General features: G+C 43.0%; 1 protein-coding gene across 1 annotated transcript in view; it reads left to right on the top strand.

Moving 5' to 3' along the window:
- Positions 1-14,277, top strand: part of LOC110518778 (pyruvate carboxylase, mitochondrial) — a 484,892-nt gene that overhangs the window by 467,626 nt on the left and 2,989 nt on the right. Inside the window, 1 exon segment of the mRNA XM_090183451.1 lies at positions 14,092-14,232. Within this exon segment, the coding sequence (XP_090039577.1) occupies positions 14,092-14,232 (141 nt within the window).

Genomic DNA, 14,277 nt, shown 5'->3' with positions numbered 1-14,277 from the left:
CATGTTACCCATGTTACCCATGTTACAGATGTTACAGATGTTACCCATGTTACCCATGATTCCCAAGTTACCCATTATACCCATGTTACCCATGATACCCATGTTACCCATGTTACAGATGTTACCCATGTTACATATGTTACCCATGTTACAGATGTTACCCATGTTACCCATGTTACAGATGTTACCCATGGTACCCATGTTACCCATGTTACCCATGTTACAGATGTTACCCATGGTACCCATGTTACCCATGTTACCCATGTTACAGATGTTACCCATGTTACAGATGTTACCCATGTTACATATGTTACCCATGGTACCCATGTTACAGATGTTACCCATGTTACAGATGTTACCCATGGTACCCATGTTACCCATGTTACAGATGTTACCCATGTTACCCATGTTACAGATGTTACCCATGTTACAGATGTTACCCATGTTACAGATGTTACCCATGTTACCCATGTTACTCATGTTACCCATGTTGCAGATGTTACCCATGTTACAGATGTTACCCATGTTACCCATGTTACAGATGTTACAGATGTTACAGATGTTACCCATGTTACCCGTGTTACCCATGTTACCCCTGTTACCCGTGTTACCCATGGCACCCATGTTACCCATGTTACAGATGTTACCCATGTTACAGATGTTACCCATGTTACCCATGTTACAGATGTTACAGATGTTACCCATGTTACAGATGTTACCCATGTTACCCATGTTACAGATGTTACAGATGTTACCCATGTTACCCATGTTACCCGTGTTACCCATGTTACCCCTGTTACCCGTGTTACCCATGATACCCATGTTACCCATGTTACAGATGTTACCCATGTTACCCATGTTACCCATGTTACCCATGTTACAGATGTTACAGATGTTACCCATGTTACAGATGTTGCAGATGTTACCCATGTTACCCATGGTACCCATGTTACCCATGTTATTACATTTTCAGACTGAATAACAGATTAACTGACTTCTTTCTTGGTGAGTCCACTTCTGGTAATCTCTTTAAACATTTATTTGAACCAACTTTATCGACAACCTTGTCCATTCTATTTCTTTCTAGGAAACCAAGTTCCCTGGAAATATTATTTCATTTTCTACATGAACAGAAAATAACTTATTTTGAGAGTGAATCTTTATTTATTAGAAATAGAGACAGAGACATACAGACAGAGACATAGAGACAGACATATAAAGACAGAGACATACAGACAGAGACATAGAGATCAGAGACATAGAGATCAGAGACGTAGAGATCAGAGATATAGAGATCAGAGACATAGAGATCAGAGATATAGAGATCAGAGATTCAAATATACAGAGATCAGAGACACACAGACAGAGACATAGAGACAGAGACATAGAGACAGAGACATAGAGACAGAGACATATAGATCAGAGACATAGAGATCAGATACATAGAGACAGATACATAGAGACAGAGACATAGAGATCAGATACATAGAGACAGATACATAGAGACAGATACATAGAGACAGATACATAGAGACAGAGACATAGAGACAGAGACATAGAGATCAGAGACATAGAGATCAGAGACATAGAGACAGAGAGACAGAGAGACATAGAGACATAGAGACAGAGATATAGAGACAGAGAGACAGAGACAGAGACATAGAGATCAGATACATAGAGACAGAGACATAGAGATCATAGACATAGAGATCAGACACATAGAGACATAGAGATTAGAGACATAGAGATTAGAGACATAGAGACAGAGACATAGAGATCAGAGACATAGAGATTAGAGACATAGAGATTAGAGACATAGAGACAGAGACATAGAGATCAGATACATAGACAGAGACATAGAGACAGAGAGACCGAGACAGAGACATAGAGATTAGAGACATAGAGATTAGAGACATAGAGACAGAGACATAGAGATCAGAGACATAGAGACAGATACATAGAGATCAGAGACATAGAGATTAGAGACATAGAGACAGATACATAGAGATCAGAGACATAGAGATTGGAGACATAGAGACAGAGACATAGAGATCAGAGACATAGAGACAGATACATAGACAGAGACAATAGCGACAGACAGAAATATAGACTAGTCACACCATATGAGACAAAAATAGAATAATAAATACTAGAATAGAATAGTGTATAGATGATGAACAGTATGCCAGCCATGTTGCCTATAGCAACACACAGATCCAGTGAGCTCCATAATTCACTGGACAGTGAAACATAATGTTGAATAAAGTAATCGTTGTTAATACATGGTCACGTATCCTTTGCACGCAATGACTGCTTGAAGTCTGCGATGCATCGACATCACCAGACGCTGGGTATCTTCCCCATGGTGATGCTCTGCCAGGCCTGTACTGCAGCCATCTTCAGTTCCTGCTTGTTTCGGGGGACTTATTGCCTTCAGTCTCTTCTTCAGCATGTTAAAATGCATGTTCAAGCATGTTCAATTGGATTCAGATCCGTCGATTTCCTCGGCCAGGATTTTCCACTTTTTGGCCATCAAAAACCCATTCGTTGATCCAGCAGTATGTTTAGGTTCATTGTCTTGTTGCATGATGAAGTGCCGTCCAATGAGTTAGGAGACAATTGGTTTTATCTGAGCAGATAAAATACTTCTGTAGACTTCAGAATTCAATTCTGTCTGCAGTCACATCATCGATGAAGACAAGTGAGCCTGTTTCACTGGCAGCCATTACAGGCCCAAACCATAACACCCCCTCCACCATGTTTCACGGATGAGGTGGTATGCTTTGGTTCATGGGCATGTCTATTTTTTCTCTCCACACTTTCCGCTTTCCATCACTCTGGTACATGTTAATATTTGTCTCATCTGTCCAAAATACTTTTTTTCCCCAGAACTCTTGGGGCTTTTTTAGGCACATTTTTAGCAAACTGTAATCTGTCCTTTCTGTTGTTCAGGTTTATCAGTGGTTTGTACCCTCTGTCGTCCTGCTGGTGTGGTCTTCTACGTACGGTTGACTTTGACACATCTGCATCCAGGAGAGTGTTTCTGATCTGTTGGGCTGTTGTCAGGGGAGGGGGGGTTTTCTTCACCACAGAGAGTATTCTCTGGTCATCCACTACCGTGATCTTCCTCAGTCTACTGGGTCTTTTGACATAATTGAGTTCACCGGTTGTTGTTTTCTCGTTAATGATGAACCAAACTGTTGACTTGGGCGTGCCCAGGGTTTTTGAAATGTTCCTGATTGGTTGATTTTCATTTCTGAGGCTTATGACGGCCAGCTTCATTTGCACCGACACTGCTGTCTTCCTCATGTTGTCACACCCCAACGACAACCTCCAGAGGCAACAGCAAAGTCTAGAATCAATTCTATTCATCAACAGCTCTCCTGCATTCACTAAGGACACAAATGAATACACCTGCCCAACGACACGCATCTGTGAAGCCAATTCAACAAAGTAGTACCTTAAAATGGGGGGAACATGTACAAAAGGTGCTGTCATTTCTAAACGGTTCATCCGATATGAATGAAAATACCCTCAAATTAAAGCTGACAGTCTGCACTTCACCCTCGTTTTCATTGTATCCTTTCAAACTCAAAGTGCTGGAGCACAGAACCAAAATAACAAAAACATGGTCACTGTCCAATGAATTATGGTGCTCACTGTCTCTACATGGGAGACGGACTAACAGTACGACAGCCATGTCGCCTATAGCAACATACCACTAGCTACAGGGGAGATGGACTAACAGTATATACAGGGGGTACCGGTACAGAGTCAATGTGGAGACTAGATACAGGGGGTACCGGTACAGAGTCAATGTGGAGGCTATATACAGGGGGTACCGGTGCCAAGTAAATGTGGAGGTTATATACAAGGGGTACCGGTACAGAGTCAATGTGGAGGCTATATACAGGGTATTACGGTACAGAGTCAATGTGGAGGCTATATACAGGGGGTACTGGTACAGAGTCAATGTGGAGGCTATATACAGGGTATTACGGTACAGAGTCAATGTGGAGGCTATATACAGGGGGTACAGGTACAGAGTCAATGTGGAGGCTATATACAGGGGGTACCGGTACAGAGTCAATGTGGAGGCTATATACAGGGGGTACCGATACAGAGTCAATGTGGAGGCTATATACAGGGGGTACCGATACAGAGTCAATGTGGAGGCTATATACAGGTGGTACTGGTACAGAGTCAATGTGGAGGCTATATCCAGGGTATTATGGTACAGAGTCAATGTGGAGGCTATATACAGCGGGTACTGGTACAGAGTCAATGTGGAGGCTATATACAGGGGGTACCTGTACTAGACTTGGCGCCCGGTATCACTTGCCGTGCGGTAGCAGAGAGAACAGTCTATGACTAGAGTAGCTGGAGTCTTTGGCAATTTTTAGGGCCTTCCTCTGACACCGCCTGGTATAGAGGTCCTGGATGGTAGGAAACTTGGCCCCAGAGATGTACTGGGCCGTATGCACTACAGAGGTAGCACCTTGCGGTTGAAGGCCAAGCAGTTGCCGTACCAGGCGGTGATGCAACCCGTCAGGATGCTCTCGGTGGTGCAGCTGTAGAAGCTTTTGAGGATCTTAGGGCCCATGACAAATGTTTTCAGTCTCCTGAGGGGGAATAGGTTTTTGTCGTGCCCTCTTCACGACTGTCTTGGTGTCCTTGGACCATTATAGTTGGTTGGTGATGTGGACACCAAGGAACTCGAAGCTCTCAAGCTGCTCCACTACAGCCCTGTAGTGAGAATGGAGGCGTGCTCCTCCTTTTCTTGTAGTCCACAATCATTTCCTTTCTCTTGATCACATTGAGAGATCATACAGCCAGGTCTCTGACCTTCTCTCTATAGGCACCAACGCATAGGTACTCACACCACCAACAGACATGGGAACAATAATCGACAGGACAATGGTGAACAATGGACACACTTATACAATTACTAAATACTGGGAATAGGGAGCAGGTATTGACAGTTCTGGAGGGATCCTTGACAGCAGGTTACCTTCGTGTTCTTGGGCACAGGGACTATGGTGATCTGCTTGAAACATGTTGGTATTACAGACTCAGTTCTGTAATACCAACAGGTTGAAAATGTCAGTGAAGACACCTGCAATTGAGAGTGCGTTAATAAGTACAAATTCACAGCGCCGACTCGTCCAAGTAGGAGAGGAAAGGCTGCCAGATTTGATCAAATGTTGATAATTTATTGTTCAGTATATATCTAATTCTTTCTAAGTGTACAGTGTTTGCCAATTCACTGAGCCATAATTTGGTAGAGGGCGCTTCCCTCCTCTTCCAAAACAACAATATTAGTTTTTTTGCCGAGATGAGACCGTACGAAATTAGTTGTTTTTGGGGGTTGGTTAATCCGTTTAGGGACTCAGATACTCCCAGGATTATCAGAAGCGGGTCTGGATCTATTGAAGTCTCCAAAACTTCAGAGAGGATCCCAAAAATTCCACTCCAATAACCATGCAAGCTAGAGCATAGGGCAAAGCAGTGGAGTAGTGTACCCTGCGTAGCCTGACATGTATCACATGTAGGGGATGTGTCAGGAAATATCCTATGCAGTTTAGTTTTGGAATAGTGTAATCTGTGAATTGTATGAGACGATGTCTGGAATTAATGGAGCATGTGTAGATATACTCCAAGCTCTCTTCCCAGTCTGCCACCGAGATGTCAGTCCCTAGTTCTTCCTCCCATTTTGCCTTGATGGCATCAGTGGAAGGTGTGCTAACAGATTGAAAAGCATCATATAGACGCGATATCAGTTTATCGGAGGTGGGGCATATTTTTATGCATCCGTCAAAACATGGAAGGTTTAGCATTCCCAAATGTTGGGAGGTGTTTTCTAACGTAGTCTCTAATTTGTAGGTATCTGAAAAAATTACTTCTGGGAAGGTTATACAGTGCCTTGCGAAAGTATTCGGCCCCCTTGAACTTTGCGACCTTTTGCCACATTTCAGGCTTCAAACATAAAGATATAAAACTCTATTTTTTTGTGAAGAATCAACAACAAGTGGGACACAATCATGAAGTGGAACGACATTTATTGGATATTTGAAACTTTCTTAACAAATCAAAAACTGAACAATTGGGCGTGCAAAATTATTCAGCCCCTTTACTTTCAGTGCAGCAAACTCTCTCCAGAAGTTCAGTGACGATCTCTGAATGATCCAATGTTGACCTAAATGACTAATGATGATAAATACAATCCACCTGTGTGTAATCAAGTCTCCGTATAAATGCACCTGTACTGTGATAGTCTCAGAGGTCCATTAAAAGCGCAGAGAGCATCATGAAGAACAAGGAACACACCAAGCAGGTCCGAGATACTGTTGTGAAGAAGTTTAAAGCCGGATTTGGATACAAAAAGATTTCCCAAGCTTTAAACATTCCAAGGAGCACTGTGCAAGCGATAATATTGAAATGGAAGGAGTATCAGACCACTGCAAATCTACCAAGACCTGGCCGTCCCTCTAAACTTTCAGCTCATACAAGGAGAAGACTGATCAGAGATGCAGCCAAGAGGCCCATGATCACTCTGGATGAACTGCAGAGATCTACAGCTGAGGTGGGAGACTCTGTCCATAGGACAACAATCAGTCGTATATTGCACAAATCTGGCCTTTATGGAAGAGAAGAAAGCCATTTCTTAAAGATATCCATAAAAAGTGTCGTTTAAAGTTTGCCACAAGCCACCTGGGAGACACACCAAACATGTGGAAGAAGGTGCTCTGGTCAGATGAAACCAAAATTGAACTTTTTGCCAACAATGCAAAACGTTATGTTTGGCGTAAAAGCAACACAGCTGAACACACCATCCCCACTGTCAAACATGGTGGTGGCAGCATCATGGTTTGGGCCTGCTTTTCTTCAGCAGGGACAGGGAAGATGGTTAAAATTGATGGGAAGATGGATGGAGCCAAATACAGGACCATTCTGGAAGAAAACCTGATGGAATCTGCAAAAGACCTGAGACTGGGACGGAGATTTGTCTTCCAACAAGACAATGATCCAAAACATAAAGCAAAATCTACAATGGATTGGTTCAAAAATAAACATATCCAGGTGTTAGAATGGCCAAGTCAAAGTCCAGACCTGAATCCAATCGAGAATCTGTGGAAAGAACTGAAAACTGCTATTCACAAATGCTCTCCATCCAACCTCACTGAGCTCGAGCTGTTTTGCAAGGAGGAATGGGAAAAAATTTCAGTCTCTCGATGTGCAAAACTGATAGAGACATACCCCAAGCGACTTACAGCTGCAATCGCAGCAAAAGGTGGCGCTACAAAGTATTAACTTAAGGGGGCTGAATAATTTTGCACGCCCAATTTTTCAGTTTTTGATTTGTTAAAAAAGTTTGAAATATCCAATAAATGTCGTTCCACTTCATGATTGTGTCCCACTTGTTGTTGATTATTCACAAAAAAATACAGTTTTATATCTTTATGTTTGAAGCCTGAAATGTGGCAAAAGGTCGCAAAGTTCAAGGGGGCCGAATACTTTCGCAAGGCACTGTAAGTTTCCCTCAGCAACTCAAAGGAAGCAAAGGTCCCTTCTATGTATAAATCCCCTATGGTACTTATCCCAAACTCTCCCCATCGCTCAAAGGTGTTATCAAGGTTAGAAGGGGCAAAGGAGGGATTCCTGGCGACAGGGAGCATGAATGACATTGGTCTAAGCTCAAAGTGGACTTTAATTTGCTTCCAGATTCGGACTTTGCTATGTATAATAGGATTGTTACAATAAAGTGACATCTCCAGAATGACAGGCGACAAAATCACAGCGCCAATAGAGAAGGGGTGACACTCCTCACGCTCCATACCAAGCCAGCTGGATGCCGGAAGTGTGTCATCCAGCAGAAACGTAACAATGCGGAGGTTAGCGGCCCAGTAATAAAATATAAAATTTGGGAGAGACAATCCTCCTTCCATCTTGGATTTACAGAGGTGTTTTTTACCTATCCTGTGTGTTTTATAATCCCAGATGAAAGGATTGATAATTGAGTCCAGTTGTTTATGAAAGGATTTAGGTATGAATACTGGGATGTTCTGATATAGGTAGAGCAGTTGTGGGAGGAAGACCATTTTAATGGCATTAATTCTTCCGAGCAGAGAAATTGGGAGTTCTCCAAAATAGTATGTTTGCTTTGAGTTTTTGTATCAGAGAGGGGAAATTCTCTTTAAATAGTAAGGAGTATTGTTTGGTAACTACAATTCCTAGGTAGGTACATTTTTCTGAAGATAACTTAAATGGGAGATGTTCTAGCCAGGAGGTGTTTTGCGACCGTATGGGCATTAATTCACTCTTGTTCCAATTTATTCTGTATCCCGAGAAGGTACCAAACAAATTGATCACATCAAGAATAGCTGGGATTCTAGCCTGGGGTTCTGTTACATAGAGGAGGATGTCATCTGCGTATAGAGAGATCTTATTTAGAGTATCTTTAGGATTATAGCCGTGTATTGCTGCATGAGATCTGATCGCCTGAGCGAGAGGTTCAATAATTAGGGCGAAGAGCATAGGCGACAGCGCACAACCCTGCCTTGTCCCCCTGTTGAGGTTAAATCGGGGCGACAATGATTGGTTAGTGAGTATTCTGGCACAGGGGTTCCTATATAAAAGCTGGATCCAATTTATGAACCTATCTCCAATATTACATTTCTGTAGGACCTTGAATAGATAGGGCCACTCAACTTGGTCAAAGGCCTTTTCGGCGTCAAGAGATATGACGGCAAGGTCCACGTTGGGTAACCTCTGAGAATACATAATATTGAAGAGGCGCCTGAGATTAAGAATGAGTTTCTGTTAGGGATAAAGCCGGTCTGATCCGAATGGACCAATTTGCCAATTAAGCTGCAGATTTAACCCTGTGAATCATTCGGTCACTCACATTTTTTCGAAGTTGTCTGGCGAGTAATTTGTGTGGTTTGTCACCAAACTCAAAATATTTTTGCTTGGCATAGAGAAAAGATTTAGCAATTTTAGCTGAGAGAATCTGATTATATTCAAATTTTAAAGAGGTACTTTTTTTATGTTTCTCCATAGATGGGTGGCTAGCATTCTCCCTATCCAGTAAGTGAATTTGTCCCTCCAGTTCTTCCAGTTTTCCTCTGTTTTGCCTACTCCTGGCAGCCTGAAAGGAGATGATACAGCCTCTCAAATAAGCCTTCAGTGTTTCCCACAATAATGCTGGGGAGGTCTCTGTGTTGTCGTTGGTATCAAAGAAAAATGTAATTTGGTCTTTAAGATATTCACAGAATGTTGGTTCTGTGAGGAGCTGAGGATTCAACCTCCAGACCCTCTCGTTTGGTACAATGTCACCCAATCTCAGGGAGAAGGTGAGTGGACTGTGGTCCGAGATTATAATATCATGATACCTCACATTACAGGAATAGGGGAGTAGTCTAGCATCCAACAAAAAGTAGTCAATTCGAGTGTAAACCTTGTGAACATGAGAGTAAAAGGAGTATTCCCTAACCGTAGGGTTAGCGATCCTCCATATATCAAATAAGTTAGAATTTTTTATGTAGGTATTCAAGAATTCGCTTGAATAGGAGGTAGGGGTTCGCCGGGTAGAGGATCTATCCAAATATTGGTCTAGCACACAGTTAAGGTCCCCTCCAATGACCAGGTTAGTATGGGAGATATTTGGAATCAGGGCAAGGACTCTTTTGAAAAAAGAGGGGTTGTCAATGTTTGGCCCATAGATATTTAGTAGAGTTACTGAGGTAGAGTGGATTTCTCCTATTGCGATCACATACCGACCCTCTTTATCCGCAATAGTGGTTTTATGTAGAAAGGGAATTCCTTTCCGTACCAGAATCGCTGTGCCTCTCGTTTTGGCAGAGAAGTTAGAGTGATACACTTGCCCCACCCACCTACACTTAAGTCTGCTATGAGAGTTATTCTTCAGATGGGTTTCTTGCAAAAATATAATATAATATCAGACGAGAGTGCTTTCAAGTGGGCTAGGACCTTGCCCCTCTTAATTGGTTCGTTTAAACCCTTGACATTCCAGGAAGTGAATGTAAGCCCCGCCCTCCTCTCGTTTGTAGTTCCTATGGTGGCCTGCATACCATGTAACTTGATAAAAAGGTAAGAAAGCGCACCAAACCATCACGATCAGCATATGTAGCACCTACACCCGAGCAGTATCCAACCCACCCCTCCCCCCTGCAAGCACCTTTACTTCCCACCCTGTTCCCCTAATTTCCCCAACACTTACCCCCCCCCCCCCCCCCCCCCACATCAACCCACATTTAACACATTTAACAGGCATGTACAAACAGGAGAGAAAAAAAAGGAGAAATAAAAATAATAAACACCTTGTCTGGCCGATGCCAAAAAAAGCACGGCGTGACCTCGAACAAGAGGTAAAACAAAAATAAAATCCCAACTATACGTTCACCTCTCACTATCCTAGAACTTCTACTAACATATGAACTGAGGAGGCTCCCGCGAGTTAAGTGTTCAGTTAACATCTAATAAACCTAAACAGAATAAGTTGCAACTTAAACATATTGCGCATTTAAGCGTCATCCTGGGTCAATCCCAGAGATAAGCAAGATATAGCCTCAAGATTATATTGCTAAGCATAAACCATCTGCAACCGACATAGTCAGCCGTACCTTTACATACTGTGGGTCAGGAGATCGGAACAAGGATTTGTTAACACACACATACATACACACACATACATACACACACATACATACACACATATAGATACACATACCTATATATACACACACACACACACACACACACACACATATACATACATATACATGTATGTATACATACCCACACAAAAAAAAACATATATAAAAATATAGATTTAAAGAATATGTATGTATATACATCCACATGCACATATACACATACAAACATTCATACCCCAGAATAACAATCTACACTGATTTAAAATATACACATACATAATACTAAAATGCTAAGAGAAAATAGTAATAAAGTACAAATAGTAATTATATGTACGCACACCTACACAGATATAAGCACTACAGAGGGCTGGTGGGACTCTAGTCGGGAGAGAGGCCCACGGCCAGACAAAGGCAGAACGACACAAAACATCAACCTGCTAACCAGGTGTCTGCCCCCTCCCAACCATCACCCCCAGTCCCCTGCAAGCAATAAATAAATGGTATGGTAGTAAGAATAATGTAAGGATTGTAACATAAATAACGAAACAAAACAAAAGTGGGGGAATATAAGTATAATATAATAATAATAATAATAATATAATATAATATACATCCGTCCGAAGGTGTCAGTGATCAAACCTGGAAGTAAAAAATATGCATCGCTGAGCACAGCCGGGATGAAAGTGAATGTAACGTTAATTGAGAGCTCTGACCGTCATCCATTGGTCTGCTCAGCGTCTTACATGTTCGGTAGCCCTTGTTGAGCCCGTTTAATACGTTTTCACCCAATATGGTATAGTATGGATTTGAGTCCATGAGCAGACCCTAACGCGCAATAACAAGGCACTCTAACCTGTACGGGGGATTGGTGTATATCCCCGGATAAACTTCTCTGCGTCCAAAACCGAGGAGAGCCAAATCTTCTCACCGGAAGGCGGGGTAATTCTTAGCCTTGCAGGGAAGAGTAAGGCTGGGCGAAGATGGAGTTTGTAGAGTTTGGTCATGACATCTCTGTAGTCGGCGCGATGCTTTGCCACATCGGGAGCATAATCCTCATAGACACGGAATGGATGCCCTTTATGTGACAGGTTGCCCCTCATTCGAGCTTCACGCAGGATAAGATCCTTGGTCTTGAAACTGTGACAACAGATGATTACTGGGAGAGGACGTTTGCCCGGTCCAGGCACTGGGACAAGGGAGCGATGTGCGCGGTCCAGCTGGGGATCCGAATCCAAAACATCCGATCCCATTGCATCCTTCAATAGCTTGGCGAAGAAGTCGGTGGGGCGAGAGCCCGCCTCTACCCCCTCTGCCAGACCAACAACGCGAAGGTTATTACGTCTGGATCGGCCCTCCAGGTCCACCACTTTCACAGAAAGCCTCTGCACAGTATCCTGCAATAGCTTCTCTAACTCGTTGATCCTACCAGCATTGAATTCAGAAGCTTTCTCAAGGTCCACAATACTCTGGCCATGCGAAGCGACCGTTCGAATGATGCTCTCGATTTTGGTGTCCAGTTCAGCAATAGTGGCCTTAAGATCCTCAGCTATAGCAACACGTAGCTCCCCCAAAGCCCGGGTAAGTTCTGTGAGTGTCACGTTGTTGCATGTGCCTCCCGCCATGTCTGTCTCGTTGTTTAGTGGGGAGTAGGCCTCTGCTGTGGATTTATTGTCCTTTGGTCGCTTATCACTCGGCATTTTCATATAAAAAGTTACAATCTTGTACTAGAAAGAAACGTTTGTTGTAAAAAGTGCCATAAAGTAGGTTAAATTAGATTATTTCGCAAAAAAGTTGCAGGAGCCTCTCACGCACAGCCGTTCGCTCCAACATGCTAGCTCCGCCCCCCTCATTCATGTTTCATTGTTGTTTCATTGTTTCTGGCCTCGAAGCGAGCATAGAAGGAATTTAGCTCGTGTCACTGTGCAGCTTGTGGCTGTGCTTCCCTTTGTAGTCTGTAATAGTTTTGCGAGCCCTGCCACATCCGTCGAGTGTCGGAGCCGGTGTAAAACAATTCAATCTTAGCCCTGTATTTACGCTTTTCCTGTTTGATGTTTCATCGGAGGGCCTAGCGGGATTTCTTATAAGCTTCTGGGTTAGAGTCCCGCTCCTTGAAAGCGGCAGCTCTACCCTTTAGCTCAGTGGGGATGTTGCCTGTAATCCATGGCTTCTGGTTGGGGTATGTACGTACAGCCAACGTGGGGACGAAGTCACGATCGTCTAAGGTGGAAACAGCGGACCAAAACGCAGCGTGGTCAGCGTGCATACTTCTTTATTAGAAGATGGTCGTCAACAAAACAATAAACATCAAAACGAAACCGTGATGCCAACGTAGTGCTCACAGGACCACTATACATGGACAGCTACTCACAAATACAGGTGGGAAAACAGGCTACCTAAGTATGGTTCTCAATCAGAGACAACGATAGACAACTGCCTCTGATTGAGAACCACCACCCGGCCAAACACACAGAAATACAGATCATAGAAAAAGAGACATAGAATGCCCACCCAAATCACACCCTGACCAAACCTAAATAGAGACATATAAAGCTCTCTACGGTCAGGGCGTGACAATGGCTTCTGGTTGGGGTATGTACAGGAATCAGGAGGATAGAATTATGGTCAGATTTGCGAAATGGAGGGCGAGGGAGATCTTTGTATGCCTCTCTGCGTGTGGAGTAAAGATGGTATTTTTCCCTCTGGTTGCACATTTAGCATGCTGGTAGAAATTAGTTAAAACTGATTGAAGTTTCCCTGCATTAAAGTCCCCGGCGACTAGGAGCACCGCCTCTGGATGAACGTTTTCCTGTTTGCTTATGACGGTATACAGCTCAGAGTGCGGTCTTAGTATCGGTATGTGGTGGTAAATAGACATCTACGAAGAATATAGACCAACTCTCTAGGTAGATAGTGTGGCGAGTAAAACCTTGAGACTTCCTTTGATTTGCAAATTCTCAGGTTTTCCCCAAATTCCGGTAGGAAAATTCCCAGAATCAGAAGGGAATAAGCAAGAAATCCAGAATCCCATACTAATCCAGAATTCCAAATCCCATATTAATCCGGAATCCAATGTTAATCCGGAATGCCATGTTTTTAAAATAGCGGTTCTGTTCAGGAACAATATAGGTCACTTTCATTCCTGGTTTTGTTTCTGTTCCTCGAAAAATATAATTTTTTCCAGTTTTCTGTTCTGTTCCATGAAACAGTTCAAACCCCTGACTAAAATAGACTGGAATAGTCACTGAAATCACGCATGTATGCACAGAGGATAGAGTGATTCTGAAGACAGTACAGATTTATTTACGACATACAGAGGACTGAAAATAGCTACTTTACATTACAGCTCTCTCTCCCTCTACATCTCTCCCCCTCTCCTCTTTCTCTCCATCCCCCTCTTCCTCCCTTTCCCTCCCAGGTGGAGATAGAGAGAGGGAAGACGTTACACATCAAGGCCCTAGCGGTGGGAGACTTGAATAAGACAGGTCAGAGAGGAGTCTTCTTTGAGCTCAACGGTCAGCTGCGGTCAGTCCTGGTCAAAGATAATGTGGCCATGAAGGTACGTCTGATTTATTGGTTAATTAATGGACGGATTGAAGGTTGA

This window comes from Oncorhynchus mykiss, chromosome 9, assembly GCF_057628025.1.
Source record: "Oncorhynchus mykiss isolate SJ-2025 chromosome 9, ASM5762802v1, whole genome shotgun sequence".
In the NCBI taxonomy this organism is placed as follows: domain Eukaryota; kingdom Metazoa; phylum Chordata; class Actinopteri; order Salmoniformes; family Salmonidae; genus Oncorhynchus; species Oncorhynchus mykiss.
Note: the sequence above shows the minus strand (reverse complement) of the source record. Positions and strands in the feature narration are given on the sequence as shown.